Source organism: Mya arenaria, chromosome 10, assembly GCF_026914265.1.
Source record: "Mya arenaria isolate MELC-2E11 chromosome 10, ASM2691426v1".
Taxonomy (NCBI): domain Eukaryota; kingdom Metazoa; phylum Mollusca; class Bivalvia; order Myida; family Myidae; genus Mya; species Mya arenaria.
Genome location: NC_069131.1, coordinates 19,366,697 through 19,394,071, shown reverse-complemented (window position 1 = coordinate 19,394,071; position 27,375 = coordinate 19,366,697). Strand labels below are relative to the sequence as shown.

General features: G+C 34.0%; 1 protein-coding gene and 1 long non-coding RNA gene across 2 annotated transcripts in view; both read right to left on the bottom strand.

The window, feature by feature from the left end:
• LOC128205086 (uncharacterized) overlaps positions 1-25,860 on the bottom strand; it is a 36,472-nt gene extending 10,612 nt beyond the window's left edge. Inside the window, exon 1 of the mRNA XM_052906504.1 lies at positions 25,441-25,860. Within this exon, the coding sequence (XP_052762464.1) occupies positions 25,441-25,822 (382 nt within the window). The 5' untranslated portion in view covers positions 25,823-25,860. The remainder of the gene's footprint in view (positions 1-25,440) is intronic.
• LOC128205087 (uncharacterized) lies at positions 12,931-23,046 on the bottom strand. The gene is made up of 6 exons (XR_008256170.1): positions 22,907-23,046; positions 18,239-18,325; positions 17,356-17,499; positions 15,111-15,215; positions 14,016-14,092; positions 12,931-13,030 (listed from the first exon to the last, which is right to left on the bottom strand). It is a non-coding gene; the product is annotated as an uncharacterized LOC128205087 (long non-coding RNA).
• Positions 25,861-27,375: the final 1,515 nt, after the last annotated feature.

The following is a 27,375-nucleotide window of genomic DNA, read 5'->3' as shown; positions in this document are numbered from 1 at the left end:
GTACTTTTAGTCGTACATTAACATAGCGGCCTTAAATTGTTTTCTACTTCAGAGCCTTTTATATGAGTTTTCTTCTAAAACAATGCTAAAATAATTGTTCTCCTATGCAAAATACATCACGCTTGAGCGGCCTTGCGGAGTGAACTTGGCGGCCTGGTGGCCTAGCGGCCTAAAAATCCCCAAAACTCAATCCAGCAGCCCAGGAAAAGGGGAAAATGCTGATATTCGCTAAAGGATGTTGATTTATGAATAGGAACATTTAATTTATCATTGTTTTAGACAAGAACGCATATAAAATGCATTGGAATAGGAAACAATTTTAGGCCGCTAGTCACATGAGGCGGCCTGGCCGCCAGGCCGCTAACTTGACGCCGCTAGGCCATTTCATAGCGTGGTCAGGGAATTGCTATGTATTTTCCAGCCAACATTCAGCTGGATTATTATTACTATTATTATTAGTTTTATTATTATTATTACTATTATTATTATAATAATTATTATTATTATCATTTTCACCATCATCATCATCAGCAGCAGCACCAGCAGCAGCAGCACCATCAACACCAACACCACCCTATCATCATCAACATCATCATTATTATTATTATTATTATTATTATTATTATTATTATTATTATTATTATTATTATTATTATCGTCATCTTCATCCAATTTCCCCTACATTTCTTGAGTTGTTTTTCACTCCGAGGTATAATTTCCCCATAAGAAGTAGATTCATTCGCTAATTCTATCCATCTGCTATTTTTTCAACTTCCATATATTATTTTCAACTGCTAAGACCGCTTTATGTAGAATACAAAAGCAAGATTATATATGAATACATATTTAAATTATGTGATACAATGGAAAACGGCTACATATTTAAAACAGCAACAACAATGACAACAAAAAACATGCATTTAAACGCATTTTGCAACAGTTATTTACAATCCAAAACGTTTATTTTTATTAACTAATTGTTTTAAAATGTAAATTTCAGTTTCAGAATAACAATTATTTGTTTGTTGCCATAACTAACAATAAGGTACTCAAATCTCAAATAAACATATGTTTACAATGTATATTGTAAACATCACCATAGTCAAACAGATAATCCGATATGATCATGTAAACATACGTGTATAATTATATACTGTATTGCTCACTTGATGAAGTGGAGTGTTAGCGAGGCGTGTGAATACGAACAGATCACTTGAGTGTCACTCCCCGTATTCCACTCAAGTGATCATTTGAGTGTCCCTTACGGGAATGTGGTTGGAGTGTGAGTGAGAGTGGATGTTCTGAAATCGGCCCTTACAAATTTCAGCATCAAAATCCAGGTTTAGATCCCAGACCGAACTTTGTCTCCTTCATTAAACTTAATTTCAGATGTTCTATAAGCCACATACATGTTCACTACTTATGACGGATAAGAACTTTCGCAAATTGATTATAAATGCGTTTTCCCAGATTTACACCCTCCTTTTGCAGATACTGCCGATGGTGAAGCTTGGGTGCACCGAGCCGGTTTTCCAGCCGTGTGGAATCAACATCTCCTGCTGAACTGGGGCCGTGAATTATATAAGACTCCTTAGCAGCATGGTGAGCTTTTGCGTATTTATTTCCAGGCTTGTATACCCGGCCAGACTTCTGCGTTTAAGCTTTCCTGTCGTCATTTTTTAAATAACGTATCTCAAGTCTTTCAATGAAATCACAACTGTGACACCTTTGGAGACTAGATTTAAATTAAGGAACCATTATGTGACACAGTGTAGAAAGCCTTTTGGGTGATTTAAAATCAAATTAGTAAACAGGATTCTCATGGTTCATGGTTTATAATTGGCCTTGTGGACCTTTCATTCTTTACTTTGGTAAGAGCCGCTTAGGTATGTAAGAAGGGGGGGGGTGTACAGATGTGATAGTAAACAGTGTTTAATAAGGTATATTTGTTTTTATTTTATCACCACTTTGAAGGTAATGATTGTGTTAAATCAGGGATAAGTAACAAGTTTAACACAAACACTGTATCATGTTCTTTATTTCAAATAAATCTATAAATATTTAGTCTGATCTCCATTTTTCAGAAAATGTAGCTGTCTTAAGTGCCTATTCCATCAATGAGTATCACTGTCTTTAAATTGCTGTTGCAGTACAGTTTAAATAGCAAAAGTTTTATGGCCCTGCTTGTTTGCAACTCCTCAATTCATTTTTGTACAGCGAGAAAAGTAAGGGAATTCTAGAGATTTACTAGAATTATGGATTGTTTTTCTTGAGTTACACAGTACATAAGGAGGAATTAGTGTGTACACAACTCCTCATTTTATTCCTGTTTATTATTTATATATGTAACATAGATGTGTACAAGACTTTCGGTACTTCAGAAACATGACATAAAAGAGCTCACTTTGATAAATTTTCTCAAAAAAAGATATCTTTACTGTTAAAGTAAGAACTTTTGCTGCATAGTAAATAATGTCTTCTGCTCATCTTTATGACATCATGGAATGATGTCAACTTCCCAAGACACATTTCCACATGGCGCAGCTCATTTATATATATTGCTGATGGATTGTTTAGAATGGGACAGTTTTAATTGGACAAAATGTTTTAATCGCCATTTTACAGAGTGCCAGCCAGTCATTGCTGTTCTTTGCATTGCTGAGGAGGACAGTCCTGCCAACATAACAGTTTGTTCAATAACAGGTAAAAAACTGGTCTCACTTTACATTTTCAACCACTGCCAGATGATATAATCTTATATAATGATAACTCCTTTTTCCCAACTGTTGTTAAATATATAATGTTTAAACTAACAATTAATTTGGTTTGCACATATGTTTGACGGGAATTCAAAGACATTTTTGTCAGCAGTCTTATATCACTGGTTTCCATGCATTTTCGCATACATTGGTTCATTCCAAGATAAAAAATATAACCTTTTTCAAAACGTTCAATCTGTGAGAGTGCAGCTTTAATAGACCTGTAAAGACTTGTCGATGTGAAACTAAACTCTCAATCAAACTTTGGTAAAAGATCAAATGTGGGGCTCCGTGTGCGGCATAGACTGTGCTAATTTTTATTTAATATGATGAAGAGCTAGTTAAGTTATCTTTGTTAAAAGTCTTCAGTTGAAGCAAAAAATGTTTCAATACCCTGTATGAATTTTTTTCACCGGATATTGATTCATAAAAAACATTGCTCCAGGGTGCGGAGCTACTTTTTGCAAGGCACAATCGGTGAAAATAATTTCAATACAAGTCACTGATTATTATTATTGTTATTATTATTAATAAACTTTTACTATTTCAGGAGACAAACAGAAACACAGAGGTGCTATACATTCCGATGGAAAAGACAACAAAAGCATCTTCCATCATTTTGGCGTGGCTCAGATCAAGAGGAGAATTTTAATAAAGGTAATAACTGAGTAACTAAGAACATGCAAGTTGCAGTGGTTAGAGTGTAAGACCCATCTCGCTTCATAAGAATCGATAATCATCAATGTATTAAATCAAGAAATTGAAACTATATGTCTTGTCTTTTGCAGTGTTTTTGAAATAGAATATAATTTTTTTAAAAACTAAATATTTTTTAATATGATTGTGAATGTGTGATGTTTTCTTCTGATTATTCTCTCTCAAAAAACAGATACAAAAAAACATATCTGTATATTTTTTTGCTTTACTTGTAAATATAGTTTTAAGGTTGTATTTTAGGTATTTCTGCTCAATACAAACTAAAATATTGTAAGAGTTATGGCCCTTAGTAATTTTTAAACAAATACATTTTTTTCATGTTTTTGTAAGCCCATTATTAAGGGACTTTTAATATTTTCACCAGCTGCATTATAAAGTCAGACCAAAAGTGTCCAGTAAGTGTCCAAACAATAACTAAGTTAGAACCCTTTCTCAAATCAGGTGAGTGATATAGGGCCATCTCTGTGTTTGTCTGACAAAAAAACCAATAATCAATCTTTGAGTTAAATTGACAAATATTGTTGTAGAATGTTTTGTAAAGACATACAATTGGATTACTTTTGTGTCAATAGGATTTAGGTTTCTGCACATAAAAAATATTTAGAATAGCATTTGGGTCAGTCGGTTCACATTCAATATTACAGATAGTATAAGTGGAAGCAGTGACTTAAAATTAATTACCAAACAGTTTCTGCTCAATTGCTTTGAGTTAACATACGAGTTATGAAACTTTGAATACTAGTTCTTGGTGGCATAAATGAAAGACCTTTTTTTTGTCACATTGACTTGTAATCAAGCACTAACTTTCTCTAAATTCTTTTCAGGTGATAGTTGGGCACACACAAGAAGACATAGATCACAGGTGTCCAGGCATATGAGTAGACAGGAGTTTCACACTCTGCTAAACTTACTTCATCAGAGGAGCAGAAAGCTTCTCAAGATCCCGCACTGCACACTAAGACATAGTCTTTGACTACCACAAAGGGATGAAAGTACAGAGAGGTCCAATTGAAATCAATTCTGTGCTGCGTCATTTCTTCATTCTGGAAGTTGATGGACATGATTTATCATGGCATCAAGTGTGCAGTTTGTCGACTATTAGCAGTCTTGTTCACCAGCTGTGCAACTTGAGCTGGTAGCTTTATTGCTTGAAGCCACTGCATAAGAGGGGGAAGGTGCAGGCTCATCAAAAAGTCTCAAAAGTTGAAACTAGGAAAAGAAATTTGTCAAGAGTGTGAATCTATTTGCTTTGAAAACAATCGTTACAATGATTTGGTTTCCTTTGAAACTTGATACATACTATGTGTATGTTGAATGAATTGAGATGCTGAAATAAAGAACCACTATTCAAATATCAGGAAACTGCATTTTTCATACTAAAGGGTAAATGATGTTGCCATTTCCTGTATGTATTTAAATAAGATATGTTTCCACAATTAATATTTTTTGGGAATTTTTCTCAACCTAATGAATGCGATTAAATTGTTCAACGTTATATGAGCTTAATATGTGTTTTCTGTTTCTTTAAAATTTGTGAAAAATTGTCAGAAGATAATTAGACCAGTATCCATTACTGCAATTTTACAATCAAATATACAGGGACAAGCCCACTGGGAATATAATATAATTAAATCCTGTTTAGGGGCATGAGGCAAACAGAGTTACTTTCAAACGTTGAAGCTGCACTCTCACATTTTGGATTGGTTTTTTTAAAAATGCAATTGAAGTATAAAAGAAAATCAACCTGGTTACTATTATTTCTGCAATTTCAGTACCAAGGAGTAAAATAAATATACATGTAAGTGTTTTTAGATGCATTACGAGGAAAAATATGTTTGGTGCCAAAACATGAGAGAGTCTCTTTAAACGGAAAAGTTTTGGCAGTTACTCAGTCAGTCAGATGATGATAAATATAATGCATAGCATCATCGCTCTGGAGTACGAGAACGTTGTATACAGAGTATGTTTTTACTGAACATGCGTCTGTTTATTTTGATGCCATAAAAGGTTTAAACTGTTTAAAGGAACTATAACATTATGAAACAACAAATCTGATTACAGATATCAGTGGCAGATCCAGGAATTGACTTAAGAAGGGGTACGTGAAACTCATGGGCTTAATCTTTCCACATCCGCCCCTCCCTCAGAACAGAAATTGAATGACTTAAAATGTTGGACCGGGGTGGGGGTTAAACTCCCCTAATTTATAGTCCGAAATAGTGCATTTTTATCTTAATATTGTATTTTTTCCCGATATTGACTGACAACGTATTATAAACGGACGATTCAAAGGGATGGGGGACGGCGCGCGTGCTGGGACCGATCCCCCCAACCCCCCTTAATCTACAATTGAGTACATGCACTTAAACCGTCTCCGTAGCCTATTGGTTAAGGCGTTCTATACCCTTCATTCAATGGATTTAAAACTTCACACAATTGTTCAGGACCATCAGCCAATGAGGTACCATAACTCCATATCCTTAATACAAGTTATGGCCCCTGATTGACTTAGGTTAAAGTTTTAGGCAAGTAAAATTTAGGGGAAAAGAAGTTGGGATTTTAATAAAAAAACTTCCATGGGTCACAATGAACCCAATGAACAATGTTCTTTAATCATGAGCTAACTGTTCAAGGTTAACAGACACATTCGTGTGCAGACAAAACTTTTATTGTTTTTACAAGCACAGAACTTGTATTTAGCATTTACTGTTTCTATATAATTCAACTGAAAGTTCTATTTAACCATAATATATCAAATATTAAGTCACCATTCACTAGCGAATTGAGAAGGGGGCGCAGTCGGCGTGCGCTCCCTTTAAAATCGTCCAAGTTTACTTTTTGTGTCAATATATGAGAATAAAATAATAAAATACGCACATAATGCATCATTTCCGACTAAAAATTGTCTTGAACATGGATGGTCTTGATTGAGTAACCCTCAATCCTCCTGCAAATGCCCATAAGTAACGCCCCCTTCTAACGACAATTCCTGAATCCGCCCCTGGCCATTATATATTTTATTTATCAAAGTGACATACCAAGTGACTGAAGCTGAATTTCATTTAATGAATGAGATGGTCTGTAAAAGATTTTCGATTAATATCCAAAGAAATTTGCAGTCCTCCCGTTTCGACTGGTCATTGTTTGTGGATTTATTACACACAATTATAAAAAATATTATTACAAAGTTGTCTCTTAAGGTTACGGGAGCCTTCACTGTGAAAAGTAAGATATATATAATTTGTCCCCCTAATGCCATAAAATATGGATGGTCCCCTTAATGCCTCAAAAATAATATAATATATACACTGGTCTCCATAAACCCTTCGACATATATACCTGTCCCCTTAAAACCTGCAACATACTTACAAATTATTAAGGAGACCGCAAATTACGTATATTTTTTGTTAATTAATTTAAGAAGCCTAAATCTTGTACACATAATAAATGATCATTTCAATACTAAATTATCAACAAAAAAGCAAAATAAAGTATAAAACAAAAAATATACAAATTGTCTCCTTAATGCCGTAAAATATATACGGTCTCCTTAATGCCCTAAGTAGATATATATATATATATATACTTATGGAGACCAGTGTATATATAATATTATTTTTGAGGCATTAAGGGGACCATCCATATTTTATGGCATTAGGGGGACAAATTATATATATCTTACTTTTGACAGTGAAGGCTCCCGTAACCTTAAGAGACAACTTTGTAATAGTATTTTATATAATTGTGTGTAATAAATCCACAAACATTGACCGGTCGAAACGGGAGGACTGCAAATTTCACAGGATATTCATCAGAAATCTTTTACAGACCATCTCATTCATTAAATGAAATTCAGCTTCAGTCACTTGGTATGTGTACCGTTTGATCAACAAAAAATATAATGGCAAGGGGCGGATCCAGGAATTGTCGTTAGAAGGGGGCGTTACTAAGGGGCGTTTGCAGGAGGATTGAGGGTTACTCAATCAAGAAATTTTTAACAATTTGTAGTCGGAAATGATGCATTATGTGCGTATTTATTTTCTTCTCATATATTGACACAAAAAGTAAACTTGGACGATTTTAAAGGCAGCGCACGCCGATTGCGCCCCATTCTCAATCCGCTAGTGAATGGTGACTTAATATTTGATATATTATGGTTAAATAGAACTTTCAGTTGAATTATATAGAAAATGTAAATTCTAAATACAAGTTCTGTGCTTGTAAAAACAATAAAAGTTTTGTCTGCACACGAATGTGTCTGTTAACGCTTGAACAGTTAGCTCATGATTAAAGAACATTGTTCATTGGGTTCATTGTGACCCATGGAAGTTTTTTTTATTAAATTCCAACTTCCCCTTAAATTTTACTTGCCTAAAACTTTAACCTAAGTCAATCAGGGGCCATAACTTGTATTATGGAGTTATGAAACCTCATTGGCTAATGGTCCTGAACAATTGTGTGAAGTATTAAGTCAATTGAATGAAGGGTATAGAACGCCTTAACCAATAGGCTACGGAGACCGTTTTAATGCATGTACTCAATTGCAGATTCAGGGGGGGGGGTCGGTCCCAGCGCGCGCGCCGTCCCCCACCCCTTTGAATCGTCCGTTTATAATACGTTGTCAGTCAATATCGGGAAAAAATACAATATTAATATAAAAATGCACTATTTCGGACTATAAATTAGGGGAGTCTAACCCCCACCCCGGTCCAACATTTTAAGCCATTCAATTTCTGTTCTGAGGGAGGGGCGGATGTGGAAAGATTAAGCCCATGAGTTTCACGTACCCCTTCTTAAGTCAATTCCTGGATCTGCCACTGATATCTGTAATCAGATTTGTTGTTTCATAATGTTATAGTTCCTTTAAACAGTTTAAAACTTTTATGGCATCAAAATAAACAGACGCATGTTCAGTAAAAACATACTCTGTATACAACGTTCTCGTACTCCAGAGCGATGATGCTATGCAGTATATTTATCATCATCTGACTGACTGAGTAACTGCCAAAACTTTTCCGTTTAAAGAGACTCTCTCATGTTTTGGCACCAAACATATTTTTCCTCGTAATGCATCTAAAAACACTTACATGTATATTTATTTTACTCCTTGGTACTGAAATTGCAGAAATAATAGTAACCAGGTTGATTTTCTTTTATACTTCAATTGCATTTTTAAAAAACCGATTAAAGTATTAAAAATTAATCTTGTTCAAGTTGGGAGCAAGCACATGGGGGTGCAGATAACACATAGAATAAAAAAGGATCGCTTATCCACTCGCCCACAGGGACTCATACTAAGGTGTTGAATATTTTAACCTTAATGGAAGTTATTGGTTTATCACGTGATTATGTCAATCAACTGATTGTGCAACAGCCTTTTGTTGAATCAGGTTAGTAACGCATGTCAAAATTTTGGACTTCAAAGACTATATTTTAGCACATATCAACATTCATTGAAGGGTTTCAGCCATCAATAGCTTGGCTTTAACACTTCGTTTGATTCGCCATACTTTATTTCGTAATAACAATCTATAAAATCCAAGTAAAAGATGCATTTGCAAAACACTTAACGCTTCGCTTATATTCACTCAAAAACTCATGTTCGAAAGATTTAAAAAAAGTATGTCATAATCATATGCTCTTTAGCGGCTGAGTTTCTTAATATTTAAATCTCTTATAAATTTGCCAAATAAAACTCAACATGGGTAAACAATTATAACAAATAACGTATTTTATGTATTGCAACATATTTATAAAAAAGATAAAGTCAATTGAATCAAATGACCATTTTCAATGTACTTTCTTTCTCGCGGAAAGTGGACATTTCATCTTACTCCAACAAGTGTGGGGTATGGTTGATTCTCTTCGTGACTGAAATCAACTTTTTTAAACACTTGTTGCATTTCAAATCTAGTCCATATAAACAGCCCCTTCAGATTCTTTGACGATTGCATTTCCATGGGAGATCACTGCGTATGATAAACATACAAGTGTTGTTTAGCCACACTGTGGGTTCAATTATGTCAGGGGCGTAGCTACCCCTCTATTCATGTGAATTAATGTGCTGGGGGGTACAGGGGCGTGCCCCCTCAGAAAATTTTGAAAACCATGGTGCAATCTAGTGCATTATTTAGTACTGGAAAATAACCAGTTTTAGATTCATGTAGTCAAGTTCGCATACTGCAACTTTGGTTGATTTTTTTTGTCAGAATCATGTGGATTCAGCCACGTATTCACGTATAGGCGGCTACACGCCTGTATGATGTGCATATGAATGTATAATTTGGTTTAAATGATGCATAATTAATGTAACACCTCCTTGCTGCTACACCAATAGAAACTTCATGGGATGTTAATAGTAAAAGAACTAGCTCTGACGTTCCCATTTTTGTCTGAGTCATTTAAAGAACAGATAACAAATTACAAGGTAAACAAATTTGTTTTGACTTCTTTAATGAATTATATAAACACATTGTACCAAGATATCATGACATATTTTAAACAATAAGTATGGTTGTCAATTAAACAGTATGCTAGCTTTAAAGATTTAGGCAAACCATTGGAATTTTACGGCGGTCTTAAAAGGTGTATTTAAAGCTGCAATCTCACCGATTGATCGTTTTGACTACCGGTACTCTTTTATTGTTTGTCAATAAATGGAGTATTTTTTGCAGAAATGTCTAGACCCAATTTTAAGTGATATAAGACTGCTGAAAAAAGATCAGATTGCAGTTCATCATATTTATGTTAAAAAAATGATGTTTTATGACTAAAAGCATTACGAACAATGACTTAAAGCATTACAAACAATTTAATGTAAATTACTTTTTCGGCAGTTTTACCAAACATTTTTGATTGGTTCTATTGTGAATTATCTAATATGACTGAATTAAAGGAATGATAATCAAATCAGCCGATTTTGAGACAATTTTGTGTCTAAACTGACAATCTGTAAGAGTGCAGCTTTAAGTTTTGATCTAAAGCTTCATATACACATTGTTATATTGTCAATAACTGTTTAAAAGGTCTCATGTACTAAATAAGATAATAATTTTCATAATATCTACAATTGATTAAAATAAATAAAGTACCATTATACCTATTTCTTAATAGTGCCGTTTCTCATCTGACAATACCATTCAAAGCCATCATTTCAACTATGAATTTATTTTTAACTTTCAACATTTCTATAGCATATGCAACAAAATATACCAAAAATACAAGCCATGAACAATATGATTGTTCAACTTGCATTATCTTTGACCTTTTGATATGACCATTTTCCAGTTTTGTTTATTTGTAAGTTGTGCCCTGAAGAATAAAGTATGACTGTATGAATCAAAAACAAGCAATAAAAACACTAAAAATATACCCCAATCCCTGTAATTTCTAATACAGTAGTAAAATCAAGAAATTAAACATTTAGAGCTGCACTCTCACAGATATACCGTTTCCACAACTTTTTTTGTCTTCGAATGAGCAAGTTTTTGCGTAATTATCTGCAAACCAATGATAAAAGATTGCTGACAAAAGATCAGATCGCAGATTTCATATTTCCGTTCGAAAATTAATGTTACTAACGGTTTAAGAAAAGTGCATAAAAAATATCAATGTTTTAACTTAAATAGAAAAATCTGGGATTTAATTTTTCGCAAAAATTGGATGGTTCCAATCCAAGACATAAAATGAAAAAAGTTGTCAAAACATCCAAAGTGTGAGAGTGCAGCTTTAACGTTTGAAAGTAACTCTGTTTGCCTCGTGCCCCTAAACAGGGTTTAATTATATTATATGCCCAGTGGGCTTGTCCCTGTATATTTGATTGTATGATTGCAGTAATGGATACTGGTCTAATTATCTTCTGACAATTTTTCACCAATTTTAAAGAATGAGAAAACATATTAAGCTCATATAACGCTGTACAATTTAATCTCATTCATAAGGTTGAGAAAAATTCCCTAAAAATATTAATTGTGGAGACATATCTTATTTATATACATACAGGAAATGGCGACATCATTTACCCTTTAGTATGAAAAAGGCAGTTTCCTGATATTTGAATAGCGGTTTTTTATTTAAGCATCTCAATTCATAGTATGTATGAAGTTTCAAAGGAAACCAAATCATTGTAACGATTGTTTTCAAAATAGATTCACACTCTTGATAAACTTCTTTTCCTAGTTTCAACTTTTGAGACTTTTTGATGAGCCTGCACCTTCCCCCTCTTATGCAGTGGCTTCAAGCAATAAAGCTACCAGCTCAAGTTGCACAGCTGGTGAACAAGACTGCTGATAGTCGGCAAACTGCACACTTGATGCCATAATAAATCATGTCCATCGACTTCCAGAATGAAGAAATGACAGCAGCACAGAATTGATTTCAATTGGACCTCTGTACTTTCATCACCTTGTTGTAGTCAAAGACTATGTCTTAGTGTGCAGTGCGGGATCTTGAGAAGCTTTCTGCTCGTCTGATGAACTAAGTTTGGCAGAGTGTGACACTCCTATCTACTCATATGGCTAGACACCTGTGATCTATGTCTTCTTGTGTGTGCCTAACCATCACCTGAAGAGAATTTAGAGGAAGTTAGTGCTTGATAACAAGTCAATGTGACAAAACAAGGTCTTTCATTTATGCCACCAAGAACTAGTATTCCAAGTTTCATAACTCGTATGTTAACTCAAAGCAATTGAGCAGAAACTGTTTGGTAATTAATTTTAAGTCACTGCTTCCACTTATACTGCAAGTAATATTGAACGTGAACCGACTGACCCAAATGCAATTCTAAATAATTTTTATGTGCAGAAACCTTAATCCTATTGACACAAAAGTAATCCAATTGTATGTCTTCACAAAACATTCTACAACAATATTTGTCAATTTAACTCAAAGATTGATTATTGGTTTTTAGTCAGACAAACACAGAGATGGCCCTATATCGCTCACTTGATTTGAGAAAGGATTCTAACTTAGTTATTGTTTGGACACTTACTGAACACTTTTGGTCTGACTTTATAATGCAGCTGGTGAAAATATTAAGTCCCTTAATAATGGGCTTACAAAAACATAAAAAAATGTATTTGTTTAAAAAATTACAAAGGGCCATAACTCTTACAATATTTAAGTTTGTATTGAGCAGAATAAAAGGCTTTGCCTAAAATACAACCTTAAAACTATATTTACAAGTAAAACAAAAAAATCTACAAATATGTTTTTAGTATCTGGTTTTTGAGAGTGAATGATCAGAAGAAAACATCACACATTCACAATCATATTAAATAATAATTTAGTTTTTTTAAAATTATATTATATTTCAAAAACACTGCAAAAGACAAGACACTTACGTTTCAATTTCTTGATTTAATACAGTGATGATTATCAATTCTTATGAAGGGAGATGGGTCTTACACTCTAACCAATGCAACTTGCATGTTCTTAGTCGCTCAGTTATTACCTTTCTTAAAATTCTCCTCTTGATCTGAGCCACGCCAAAATGATGGGAGATGCTTTTGTTTTTCTATCAGAATGTATAGCACCTCTGTGTTTCTGTTTGTCTCCTGAAATAGTAAAAGTTTATTAATAATAATAACAATAATAATAATCAGTGACTTTTATTGAAATTATTTTCACCGATTGTGCCTTGCACATTGGGGAACAAAGTTGACTTCTGAGGTGAAGATTTTTCCATATAGACATATAGCAAAAAATAGCTCCGCACCCTGGAGCAATGTTTTTTTATAAATCAATATCCAGCGAAGAAAATTCATACAGGGTATTGAAACATATTTTGCTTCAAATAAAGACTTTTAACAAAGATAACTTAACTAGCTCTTCATCATATTAAATAAAAATTAACACGGTCTATGCCGCACACGGAGCCCCGCATTTGATCTTTTACCAAAGTTTGATTGAGAGTTTAGTTTCACATGTCTATTAAAGCTGCACTCTCACAGATTAAACATTTTGAAAAAGGTTATATTTTTTATCTTAGAATGAACCAATGTATGCGAAAATGATGACAAAAAAATGTCTTTGAATTCCCGTCAAACATGTCCGAACCAAATTCAAACTATGGATAATCACTGTCATTCACGATGAAATTCAGCACTTCTAGCCCAGTATATACACCCTTACTTTAAGCAGAAGGCAAATTAAAACAAACACATTTGTACGAAATTTAATCAAACTTTAAATGGTAGTACGATTGTCATTTGTTCACGTAATTTTCAAGAATCAGGAAGTGGGGAACATTATAAAGCCATTTAACAATACAAACAAGACGATTTTCTATTGAATGTACAATAGTAGTACCGGGGTAATATGCAAATAGTTATTATCTCAAGAAAAGGACATCAAGACCAGTTCATTTACCAGTAGCATCAGACAGTCAATAATGGTTCTTAGTTTAAAGAGCATAATTTTCATTTTATTGTTTGTTTAATCATTGTATATTTAACACCAGTTGTGAAGAAGGAGTTATCATTATATAAGATTATATTATCTGGCAGTGGTTGAAAATGTAAAGTGAGACCAGTTTTTTACCTGTTATTGAACAAACTGTTATGTTGGCAGGACTGTCCTCCTCAGCAATGCAAGAACAGCAATGACTGGCTGGCACTCTGTAAAATGGCGATTAAAACATTTTGTCCAATTAAAACTGTCCCTTTCTAAACAATCCATCAGCAATATATATAAATGAGCTGCGCCATGTGGAAATGTATCTTGGGAAGTTTCCATTCCATGTAATGATGTCATAAAGATGAGCAGAAGACATTACTTACTATGAAGTAAAAGTTCTTACTTTAACAGTAAAGATATCTTTTTTTGAGAAAATTTATCAAAGTGAGCTCTTTTATGTCATGTTTCTAAGTCTTGTACACATCTATGTTACATATATAAATAATAAACAGGAATAAAATGAGGAGTTGTGTACACATTTATTCCTCCTTATGTACTGTGTAACTCATGAAAAACAATCCATAATTCTAGTAAATCTCTAGAATTCCCTTACTTTTCTCGCTGTACAAAAATGAATGAGGAGTTGCAAACAAGCAGGGCCATAAAACTTTTGCTATTTAAACTGTACCGCAACAGCAATTTAAAGACAGTGATACTCATTGATGGAATAGGCACTTAGACAGCTACATTTTCTGAGAAATGGAGATCAGACTAAATTCTCCAGAGATAATTTATAGATTTATTTGAAATAAAGAACATGTTACAGTGTTTGTGTTAAACTTGTTACTTAACCCTGATTTAACAAAATCATTACCTTCAAACTGGTGATAAAATAAAAACAAATATACCGTATTAAACACTGTTTACTATCACATCTGTACCCCCCCCCCCCTTCTTACATACTTAAGCGGCTGTTACCAAAGTAAAGAATGAAAGGTCCACAAGACCAATTATAAACCATGAACCATGAGAATCCTGTTTATTAATTTGATTTTAAATCACCCCAAGGCTTTCTACACATAATGGTTCCTTAATTTAAATCTAGTCTCCAAAGGTGTCACAGTGGTGATTTCATTGAAAGACTTGAGATACGTTATTTAAAAAAATGACGACAGGAAAGCCTAAACGCAGAAGTCTGGCCGGGTATATGAGCCTGGAAATAAATACGCAAAAACTCACCATGCTGCTAAGGAGTCTTATATAATTCCCGGCCCCAGTTCAGCTGGAGATTCCACACGGCTGGAAAACCGGCCCGGTGCATCCAAGCTTCACCATCGGCAGTATCTGCAAGAGGAGGGTGTAAATCTGGGAAAACGCATTTATAATCCATTTGCGAAAGTTCTTATCCGTCATAAGTAGTGAACATGTATGTGGCTTATAGAACATCTGAAATTAAGTTTAATGAAGGAGACAAAGTTCGGTCTGGGATCTAAACCTGGATTTTGATGGTGAAATTGTAAGGGCCGAATTCAGAACATCCACTCTCACTCACACTCCAACCACATTCCCGTAAGGGACACTCAAATGATCACTTGAGTGGAATATGGGGAGTGACACTCAAGTGATCTGTTCGTATTCACACGCCTCGCTAACACTCCACTTCATCAAGTGAGCAATACAGTATATAATTATACACGTATGTTTACATGATCATATCGGATTATCTGTTTGACTATGGTGATGTTTACATTATACATTGTAAACATATGTTTATTTGAGATTTGAGAACCTTATTGTTAGTTATGGCAACAAACAAATGATAATAAGTGTTATTCTAAAACTGATATTTTCATTTTAAAACAATTGGTTAATAAAAATAAACGTTTTTGGTTGTAAATAACTGTTGCAAAATACGTTTAAATGCATGTTTTTGTTGTCATTGTTGTTGCTGTTTTAAATATGTAGCCGTTTTCCATGTAATTTAAATATGTATTCATATATAATCTTGCTTTTGTATTCTACATAAAGCGGTCTTGGGCGTTTGAAAATAATATATGGAAGTTGAAAAAATGGAAGTTGAAAAAATAGCAGATGGATAGAATTAGCGAATTAATCTACTTCTCATGGGGAAATAACACCTCGGAGTGAAAAACAACTCAAGAAATGTAGGGGAAAATGGATGAAGATGACGATAATAATAATAATAATGATGATGTTGATGATTATATGGTGGTGTTGGTGTTGGTGGTGCTGCTGCTGGTGTTGGTGGTGCTGCTGCTGCTGATGATGATGATAATGATAATAATAATAATAATAATAATAATAATAATAATAATAATAATAATAATAATAATAGTAATAATAATCCAGCTGAATGTAGGCTGGAAAATACATATCAATTCCCTTACCACGCTATGAAATGGCCTAGCAGCGTCAAGTTAGCGGCCTGGCGGCCTAGCCGCCTCATGTGACTAGCGGCCTAAAATTGTTTCCTATTCCAAAGCATTTTATATGCGTTCTTTTCTAAAACAATGATAAATTAAATGTCCTTTTCATAAATCAACATCCTTTAGCGAATATCAGCATTTCCCCCTTTTCATGGGCTGCTGGATGAGTTTTGGGAAATATTAGGCCGCCATGCCACCAGGCCGCCAAGTTCACGCCGCAAGACCGCTCAAGCGTGATGTATTTTGCATAGGAAAACAATTATTTTAGCATTGTTTTAGAAGAAAACTCATATAAAAATGCGCTGAAGTAGAAAACAATTTAAGGCCGCTAATGTACGACTAAAGACATTGATTTATCTTATTTTCCATTTAAACCATTGAACCTTGAAATAGATAACAAATTTAGGCCGCTAGTCCGTCAACCTCACGCCGCTAGGCCGCTAACTTCATGCCGCTAGGATGCTAACTTCACGTACCTTTAGCTGCCTGTCTTTGCAGCCATTGATGAATTGCAAACATCAACATTGCTGGGGGTTCAAGATCATTGTGAGACAAAACAAATATATGATAGGCGCATCCTTTTGAATTTGTTTTGTTTATAGATGGCCACGTAATTGAATGAACATGTACTTCAATGGATTATCCCGGTCTCTTAAATATTGTCTGGGAACGAGCATACATGTCCCTTATTTGTTCCAAATATTTGATATATTTCATCTTTTCTACTTGCCATGTACTTTTTTCACATACACTCATTCAATTCCTATTCACAACCAATCCTCGAGGGCGGTTCATGTGGCCTAGCCGAGCACTCACAAATGTCCCACTCACGCAAAACACTTGAGTCTCACTCACACCTGTGAATACGGATATACCTTTCACTCAAAAATATCTCGACCGTTATGTGATTACAGAGGATTAACTCATTGAGTGTGAGTGAGAGTGATTGTTCTGAATTCGGCCCTATGTTTTGTTCAAATGAAGTATAAACTTACAGTGAGTACAGAGTTATCTTGAAGTCCAGATTTATCGCTTACCTTAAGTTCGTAGGGCTACAATTGAGAGCTTTTCTGTAAATTGCACGAACTGTCCCCTTGAGCCTATTGTCTGTTAGGGGAATGGTGGCTTAGGTGATTGGTGGTACCACTCTGCATTTCATATCCACACAAAACACAGTGTATCTGAAAATGACAGAGAATGGCCATGCACTTATGACAGCTATGCTAGAAATACGCCGTTATGAGTGTATCAGATGACATTTCCACACAGAAATTGTGAGGCCTCCAATACAGCAGTACTGACATCAATGACAAAAACATATATATCTGTCATGGAGCTATGCTGGTTCTGTGGCGTCAAAACCACTGCAACTGGGCAATTCACTAGAAACATCTTTTCAGAAAAAAGAAACAACCAATACTGTGTAGCCTTTGTCACCCAGTGAACACCCAGAGCATCTAGTTACTTTGAGCATCTATTTACTTAGAAGTAGCCACATTAAGATCTCAAATTAACAAAAAAGTGTATCCGTAAGCTTTCAAATACTGAACGAAGTGCAACTTTAAGGGGGGCTGCGAGCAAATATTGTCAAGGGCAGAAATCTCGCAGAAGTTTGAAAAAGATTATGCAAAGCTCTAGCTTGATGATTTTGGCCCAATTTCAAATTGTTACTCAGTAACACGGCGGCGTAAATTTAATCTAACATCAACATAGTTACACAGGAAAATAAGAAATAGCTTTAAACTCTCTAACATTCATGGCAGAGTGTCTGATGACGGTCCAGTATGCCAAAAGGATGGAGAATATGTGAAGCATGCACATACACACCTTTACAGCCCAACATTTGGTTATGGTTTCACAGTTATTCATTTACACACACTCACAATCAATCAATCAATCAATCAATCAATGCACACCCACCTGGAAAGGTACGACATCCTTTGGAAGAGATGAATCTTGCAGTCTGGTAGACGGTTGCTGACTTAACTTTAATGTCCCAAGCAGCAACTGCAATTATATAAACATGTTGATGTTAGAACTAAAACAAAGCTTAGTATTGAGTTAAATTAAACATGCAGCCTGTTGGCTGGGGTAACATATCTAAATCCCCAAATGGATGATCTGATCCCAGCCAACAGATCAGCGAAACACGAATTGTATTGCGTGTCCGGGGGGGGGGGGGTCCCAAGGATATATCTTGACGCAACTTACCATAGCCGCCTTGCGTTTTTGTTCACAAAGCCGGCACACACAGTTCATTCTCTGTTTGCATGTTCTGTACTGAAAAGTTCCAGCTTTCCATGACACTTGCAATAAACCTATCCATGAATTAAAACAAATTAACAAATAACTACCAGGTAATTATGGAAAAATAAATGTCATTTTTTACTTGATTGATAAATACAACTTATATTGCAGCCAAACTGGATAAAATATCAGAAAAAATGTGTCCTGTTCCAAAAAGTGTGTTTTGAAGTTGCAGACAATAGTCCAAAGACCAAGAATTTAAGTGTTTAGACAGGGGCAGGCAAATCTTAAAAAAAATGTCAAAATTTTAAAATCTAAATAAAACTAAAATTGTACAAACCTTATATAAATCATGTGTACACTTGAGAATATATACAAGGATACAATGTACACATAATCAAACGCTACCTGAGAGAATAATTTTTTTTCCAGAACTACTTGAAGGGGTACTGTGACCCGCAAGCATTTCGTTGTGGGCGGACACCTTTAAACCTCTTTCCCGAACATTAATTAAACACATCTTATGTTTTGTCAGTGCCGGTTTTGATGACCAGTATAAATCTAAAAGCAGTTTGTCTGCCAATATTTACCCAAATGATTTGGATGAATGCTTAACAAGAAAGTGCAGTGTACACAATCAAATAAAGTATTTAGTGGACATTCCAGAAATAATGAGCAATCTGAAATCTGACCCCTTACATTCCTTAAATATTCACAAAAAGTTAAGTTCAAATTTAAGCAACATAAATCACATTCAAGCAGAATAATTTTAACAAAAATGAGCATGAAAATAGAAACCAACTGAATTGTATTTTCAAATGTTCCATCCGTGTTTGTTTGTTATCTTTTTATGATTCAAATGGTAAAAAATGGTGCAAATGTGAGAAGCTCTGAAGAAGAAAACTGATATTTTAATAGAAATAGTGATGAAATCACTGACATTATGTTTACTTAGCATCTAAAGCAACAGACCAACCAGACCTACCAGTATGCTAATCTATATTTAACTGCTAAATTTTAAAAACTCTAAACATACAGATAAGATAGATCTGTGGCGCAGTTGTTTACATTGTGTGATTAAAATTAAATTTTTGGTGGTGATTAGTATAAATCCAAGATTTGTTTTCAGAACATCAGCAATAATGTTTTTTCTTTGTCTCAATGAAAAATGTAATGTTCAAGTTCATAAGCGCTGTTTAATCTGAGAATTTCCCTTGGTGTGAACCGCTTACTGTGTCCAAGTTATCCAAGCTGGATCTAAGACATTACTACAATATGGGCAATTTGCTCTGCCATTTTTATAGATAATTGTGTATTCCAAAGGTATTCCTTTGGTACATTGAACTCACAACAATATTTGAACTCCTTACGTCCAGCACCGCTGTCAGATTATCTAATCCAACCACTATGCCATTGCATGCTCTTTACTGAATGAAAGATAAATGAATACTCACAATTTTGAACAGTATTTTTTTGGTCACAGATAGCAACCTTTTAACCCCACTGTCTTCCCTATTTGGCAAACAGAGAATTTTTAGAAAATTTGTTATCTGATGATCCTGTAAATTTTGTGTGGATAGACTAAATACTGTTCGAATTTAGCAAATCAAAACCAACATTTTGCGTTTATTCAGTGTAGACCCTAAAATATCAATTTTGATTTATAAGTATGTAGGTTTGTTCAAAAGCTCAGTACAGTTTACTTTACTTGTTAAGTTATCCAATCTCTGTAAATAAATGTTACTAAACTTGACTATAAAATACTGTAGGGGGGCGTGTCGTAAAGTTAAGAAAAAATCCAAATAATGCAACAGTCAATTGCAGCATGGGCCCCCAAGGTCCTGCTAATAGCGGGGACTTTGACTTTCCGTCCAGCCAATCCCAGGTAAAATTCCCGCTCTGCACAGACAAACAGCTGGTAAAAGCCCTGTCAAATGAATTATGGTCATTTCGTAACCGCTCATTGTTGGTCATTTCGTAACCATTGTGTTAGTCAATTCGTAACCGTTAAGAAATCGAATGGTCATATCTTAACCGTTGACTCCTATAATTATGAGGAATTAATTTAATACCATTTGAATTTACAAAATAAGTTTACTGTAAGTATAAAACATAAAAATAACAACATAAACAAAGTTAAATCTAGTAGTTGTATTCCTTCTTTATTCCTAATAGTGTAGTGCGATTTGCCAATAAACTCTGAAACTATGACAAATAGAAACATTCACACTAGCTATTTTTTACGTTGCGAAGGAAATATTATAAGTAGGCTGAATATTAAATGTAATAATTTTTTAATTCATACATGTTCTACCATTAAGAGGAATTGTGACCTTAAGCCAATATTTTTTAAATATATAGACCATATAACTTTAGAATTTCATTTTTTTTAAATTGCATAGAAGTATTGTAAAATGTAGTAAGTTTGCCGAATGAGAGTATGCGCTTTTTATATGCTTATTGTATTAAAAATGTGCCCATATGTTTAATTCTGTATCTTGTTATTGGAAATTAATGCATTGGAAACTCACTAAACCGGACAAGGTCCGGACTGGCAAAATTTTCGGTTTAGTGGGGATTCGATGTACGGAGTAAGTTTACTCAATATATTAACTGAGTTAACCTTTAAAGGCTTTTGTCCTCTAGGGACAGTTCAACTCTCCGACGTTTAGACGGAGGTTGAGACATGATTAAAGCACTTGCAAAAGTGATAAGCATAATTAAACATTTCTGCGTTTTATAACCATCTTTTTTTCCAAGTCTTGAAATAAAACAACTCTCGTAATTTAATGCTTGTTTAGTATGTTTGATAGTTTAATTAAAGCACCGCTCTAATTTGATTCAATCATAGAAGTCTTTAGATAAAACAACACTTCAAAATGATCACTAAAAAACCGTTTCTAGTTCTTTATTTTCTGCAACAAACAAATAAATGTTTTAATCAATTTTCTTTTCACAAGTTTGATTATCGTTTGATTATCGCGCGACAGTCAATCCACAGCGCAATCATCATTATCGATTATCGTGTTAACACAACATCATAGGTGTAATATTTAACGACGTACCGGCTGTCAAAACAAAATGACACGTGATTCGCGAATTCCTAATACACAGAATTATTTTGACATGTTTGAACAAAACGTCTGGTTTTGTAAGGTAAAATTACTTTGACAACTAACAAATTTTCTCGATTTTTTGTCCGGTATCCGGAATTCCGGTGTTCAGGTTTTGTAGGGATTTTTTTACATTGAAAATAGAAGGGGAAAACCGGGACTCTGATAAAATTCCAGTATCCCGAGGATTCCAGTTTTGTGGAGATCCGGTTTAGTGAGTTTCCACTGTACCATAACTAATAATTTTAGGCTGTTTTTTGTCGGTTTCGGATATAAAGTATGCAGAATATGGATCAATTGAGAAAAGAACAAAACAATTTTTTTTTCGTTTTAAACAATTCAAACAAATATAGTCAATGAAATAGGTCAAGAATGATCATTTATGTAAACGTAATTTTACTCAAAAATACATCGCGATCAGTCTTAAATTATTGTTTATAAGTAAGCAAAATGTAAGAAAATAATTAACATATTTTGGTAGTATAACAAATCATTTCTAATTTACCATGATATATATCTAATAACTATTGAGTAACATAAATTATTGGCTTGTTACTAGTGAGAATTTGAGTAATGTCTCCCAATTGGTGTCTTGGTTGCTGTGCCATATACATCCAGGTTCGAACAATACACTTAACGAGGTGCTAAGTGTACTATTTATCACCTTGTTAAATGGTGGTTACCATATGAGCAATTGATTTATTGATGGTTACGAATTGACTAACAAAATGGTTACAAAATAACCAAGATTCAGCAGTTACGAAATGGTAAGGTTACGAAATGACCAGATCCCTGTCAAATGCCCCTGGGGGCATCCTAGGTTAGGCCCATTCCCTGTTTTCAGCGCAAAAGCAATAACACTGCATTCACTCAGCACTGCCGGTCCACCTGGAACGTAAAAACATGGCCCATTTCCCCTGCTATCCCTGGTATAAACAAGACCTGCCTGAGGGCCATGGTTACAATTGACTGGTGCATAACTGTGGCAGAATAAGGGAAATATTTTATTGTTGCATTTATTATCAAATATGAAAATTTAAGACACATGCAAAAAGCCACAATACGAATTGGTGATAGTGTTCGTTCTGTTCTGCTATTCAAAGGTGATGAGAATGACAAATGACATGACATTGACAAACAAAATGTAAGGCATTTGTATCATTTCGTCTTTTATTTATTAAAATCTGAGATGTTAAGGGAGCAAATCCCTTTTTAGATTGGAACATACCAAATAATAATAAGCGACGATGTAGTGGTAAACCAAGTTTGCTAGAAATCAATCGAGTTTCTCCAAAATACAAGCAAAAATTACACCGGATGTTGATACTAGTGATTTAGTTTCGGATGAACAAAATCCGGATAAATCATTTGCTTTTCATCTAAAGGGTGGACGATTTATACTACTGTACAAAAGTCATAAAAATAAACGAAAAAAAAAACGTTGAATATGTATTTTAAACACTTACCAAGTTACCATTCTCTTTCCGTAAGAGATGAACGCCACACTGCATAATTGCACGGAGATGGTACCACGGAGATACCCGAAAATTTCCGTTATATTCCGGAAAGTGAAATTTCTGTATACTTGAAAATTTGGATGCTGATGGTACATGAAATATCGAATTTCCTTATTTCTGTTTTTTATGGAATGAAACCTTGGGATAATATACTTTAAATAGGCTTTAAATAAAGTAAAACAAATAAAAAATGCTTAGTATATAGCTATTTTTGACCAAAATTATGATTTTTTCCCTGGTCGCCTTAATAGCTATTTTTATGGATACACAAATATACACGCACAAAAGTTTAAGAATATTTTTTTTGATAATAAAAGATAATAAGATTTAAAACAATGAAATGATCTCGTAAATAAACATTCAAGCTTATCAACTTACTATCAATGGACATTTTTATTGACATTTGATACATCAAATCTGGACTGAAAATATTAAGGAGACCAATTTTTGTCGCCTTAATCCAGCGGTCCCCATAATGCCTAGATTAATATATATATGGTCACCTTAATATCTGTAGTAGATATATATATATATATATATATATATATATATATATATATATATATATATATATATATATATATATATATATATATATATATATATATGATTCAATTATTAATGACGTTACTATCATTTTCGTCAATTTATATTTCCATTCCCTATCTCAGTTTTAAATAATTCCCAAAGTTGATCTTTCATTTGCATTTTTGATAATGTTTAACAGGTCACGTTAATGAGAGGAAACCACACTCGATCCCTCCAATATGTCCAATTAAATACGTTAAATAATGCTTAGAGTGAGTAGCTTGTATCTTAAAGGTGTGGGCATTAGATTTTAAAATATGTTTTAAAGCTTTACAAATTGTTAGCTATTGATTTGTATATATCGACAAGATTTTAATATGTAATGTATAATAGCCATATGTGTAGGTAGACGTGTACATTTCGAATGTGAGATAATTTACTAAAGAGAAGAATATTCCCAGTCGGGTGTTTTGCTCAATGGTTGATGGAAAAATGGAAGCGCATGGGAGTCACATTTGTCCAATGTGCATCATACTCTGATCTAGTGTTTTAACATCAATAATACAAAAACCTGAACAAAACATCTTATCTGAATATTAAAACAAAACAAATATAACTGTAAACAAACAAGGTTTCTATTCGGAAATGATCTGTAAATGTAAATAATTAAGGGTTTCAACCAATGACAGCTTTCATACGGTTTTTCGAAAATGTATATTAAGGACTTATCATTTTTATTATTTTTTTATTAAACTTATGCGGGTCCGTCTAAACGAAAAATGACGAATTGATTGTAATACATGGAAAATATTAAAAGTATTGCTAGAATTCCGATCGATATATTATTCGAACAATCACATGCCATTTTTCATTGTAAAGAACGACAGGTTCTTAAGTAATTGATCGGACACAATACTGAACACCGCCTGTCCATATGCCGCAGGTGAAACTATAATAAGGCATTTTTTAAATGAACGAAATGTACTTTTTAAGTCAGCTACGAAGGGCCATTAGTCTAACAATATTAAACTTGGAATTATAGAACTTGTCTCAAAAGAGCGCATTATTATAGTGAATACGTTTATGTAGTTTAAAGTTGATATCTTTAAGTATTGTAAAACAATAAAAATACAACTCATAATAAAAAATATAATATTGATAAAAGGGTCACTTGCATTTCTGTAAAAATATATTTAAATATAGCCCCGCCCCTGATGGTCAAGTTTTTATGTATCACAATGGGGCAAAGGAATTTGATATAGGGTAACAAAAGAAACATTTCTGTGAAATCTTTTGAAATCGGGTCTGAGATTTTAAAAGTTTTCCATAAAGACATATATTGGACACTGGCCCCGCCCCTGGCAATCAAAATTGTGTGAAAAAAATGATGGGGGTCACCTAAGGAACGGGCTAATACTATTTTAAGATAATCATTTCGTTACACAAAACCATTTTTAAACATAACATATAGCTCGAGTTGCTACAATTATCCATTATTATTGCTATTGTTTAAAATATATTATGCACGTCCTCAATCGTATGAGAGCATTATTACAAAACGTTGGAAGTGAAATTTCCTGTCTTAAAGATTTGTAAAGGGCGTAAAATTGATCGTTATGAATAAAGCGAACTAATATCATTTCTATTAGTACTCATACAAACTAAGTATATAAAACTTCATTTGTTTTAAAGTGTTAAAGCTTAAACCTAAACTTACCTTTTATATCATTGAAGGCGGCAATGGTTTTTTCTAACGTAGTGTTTGAATCGGAAACTATCTTCACCAGTGTGCTGGACTGGTTTCTTTCAACTTCCTCCATGAGCGAAACCAGTCTGCGTTCTGCTTGCTCTTGTTGATTCTTTAGGGCATCAACGGTCGCGTGTAAACGTTCGTTTTCTACCTTGATCCGCGTTAGATCTTGCTCAACAGTTTTGCTAACATCCTTATTTTCCTTCAACACTTTTTCAAAAGCGAACTCCATGCGGATCATTCTCTCGAGCACCTTTTCCTCGTAGTCATATTTGGAGCATGCTGGACACGATGGCTCGGAAGCCACTGTCGCGCTGACCAGTAACAACAGCTGAAGTATTCCAGTCATTTTCGAACGAGCAGTGGATGCTACTGTTTGTTGACAGGTTAGCTGAATATTTGCGAATGAGAAAATAGCCGTTTAATATATCTAAGAGCAGATATGGGAGAGTTATGATTACCGTATTCTCTATAACAACCCTTAGAACTGATAGAAATCAAAATGCTGCAAGATTTAGAGACGGCACGAAACAAAGAACAGCGTTTTGATCCGGGTGATATTATTTGAATGGATTGGATTTTTGCCGATTCATATTTTAAGAGGCGCTACCTGAATGAATTCATACTCATACATAACTCGTTGAATCATTAAAAAGACACATGCCTTAATAATAAATGTCATTTAAATGACGCACTTGTCTTGCTTTCTGGTGTCATTTTAACATTTTGCAATGGCACTTATCATAACGTGACGTCAACTGATTGAAATACGACCGTATTACACTTGAGTGTATTAAATACAACATTTATTTGCGACATGTATTATGTGCAGTTTTATGATTGGTATATATAAATAAAGCGCAATACCAATTACAATAAAAAAGGATTTTTTTATTATTTTTGCGTTAACTGGATCATCAAATCGTTAAGTAATTTTCAAGTGTTTACGAGTTTATAATATCTAGGCTTTGAATGAAAAGTTACAAATCTCTCGTTATTCGTACCTTTCCAAACATGCAATCATGATTTGTATTATATCCATTAAAGAGCTAAGGCATTGACCGACAATTATATCACGCAAGTTGTTTTTATTAATATTATAATATTATTTCGATTTTGTTTTAACTTATATTTTGAGACGCAGTCTTTAATCATGTTTGGATTTGCAAGTATATCGTTGCTTATAGCTATCAATTTCGTATTATTTTCTGATTTGCGGTTATTACGGATACGGCTAAAATGATAAAACCCGGCTTTAGACAAACCATTTCAGGGTTCCTTTGAGCTATACTACGGTAGTTTAAATGTACCTTGAAATGTTTACAGCGAAAACTATAAAATTGTTCCCCGTCCAAGATGAAACAGATTAGTTTATACTTTACTAAAGGCCTATTATTCTACCGAGATGTATAGGAGCCGCGGCAAGAAGATTGGTATCTTAAGGTTGAAAATTTTATTTAATTTGTTTTTGGCATTATTGCATAAAGATACACATAACATTTTATACAAACATTTTATAAAAAGCAGTTGTTATATTGGCATTATCGCGATAGTATGATGTCATATTGGTGGCGAATTTACGTCGTATTTACTATCCATTTTTGCTTGTCGCGGTTCTATGTGCCATTTGTGCCAGATGGGCGCTTGATTATTTTGTATCCCGCACGAAAGAATCAGCAACAATAAAGTTGATGTGGTAATAAACTGTTATACAATTACTTATTAATAATTACCTCTCTGAAGCGTCAACACTTGAGGTTATGAGGTTTTATGGATGCGTTCTGATATGCCCGGTTTTTATTTACAGAACTATTTGTTCTAGATTGTATTTGCTTATTGCCTTGGCATACTTGTAAACCTTAATTGTTTCCACATTGAGCTTAACAAACAAGAACGTTGAAA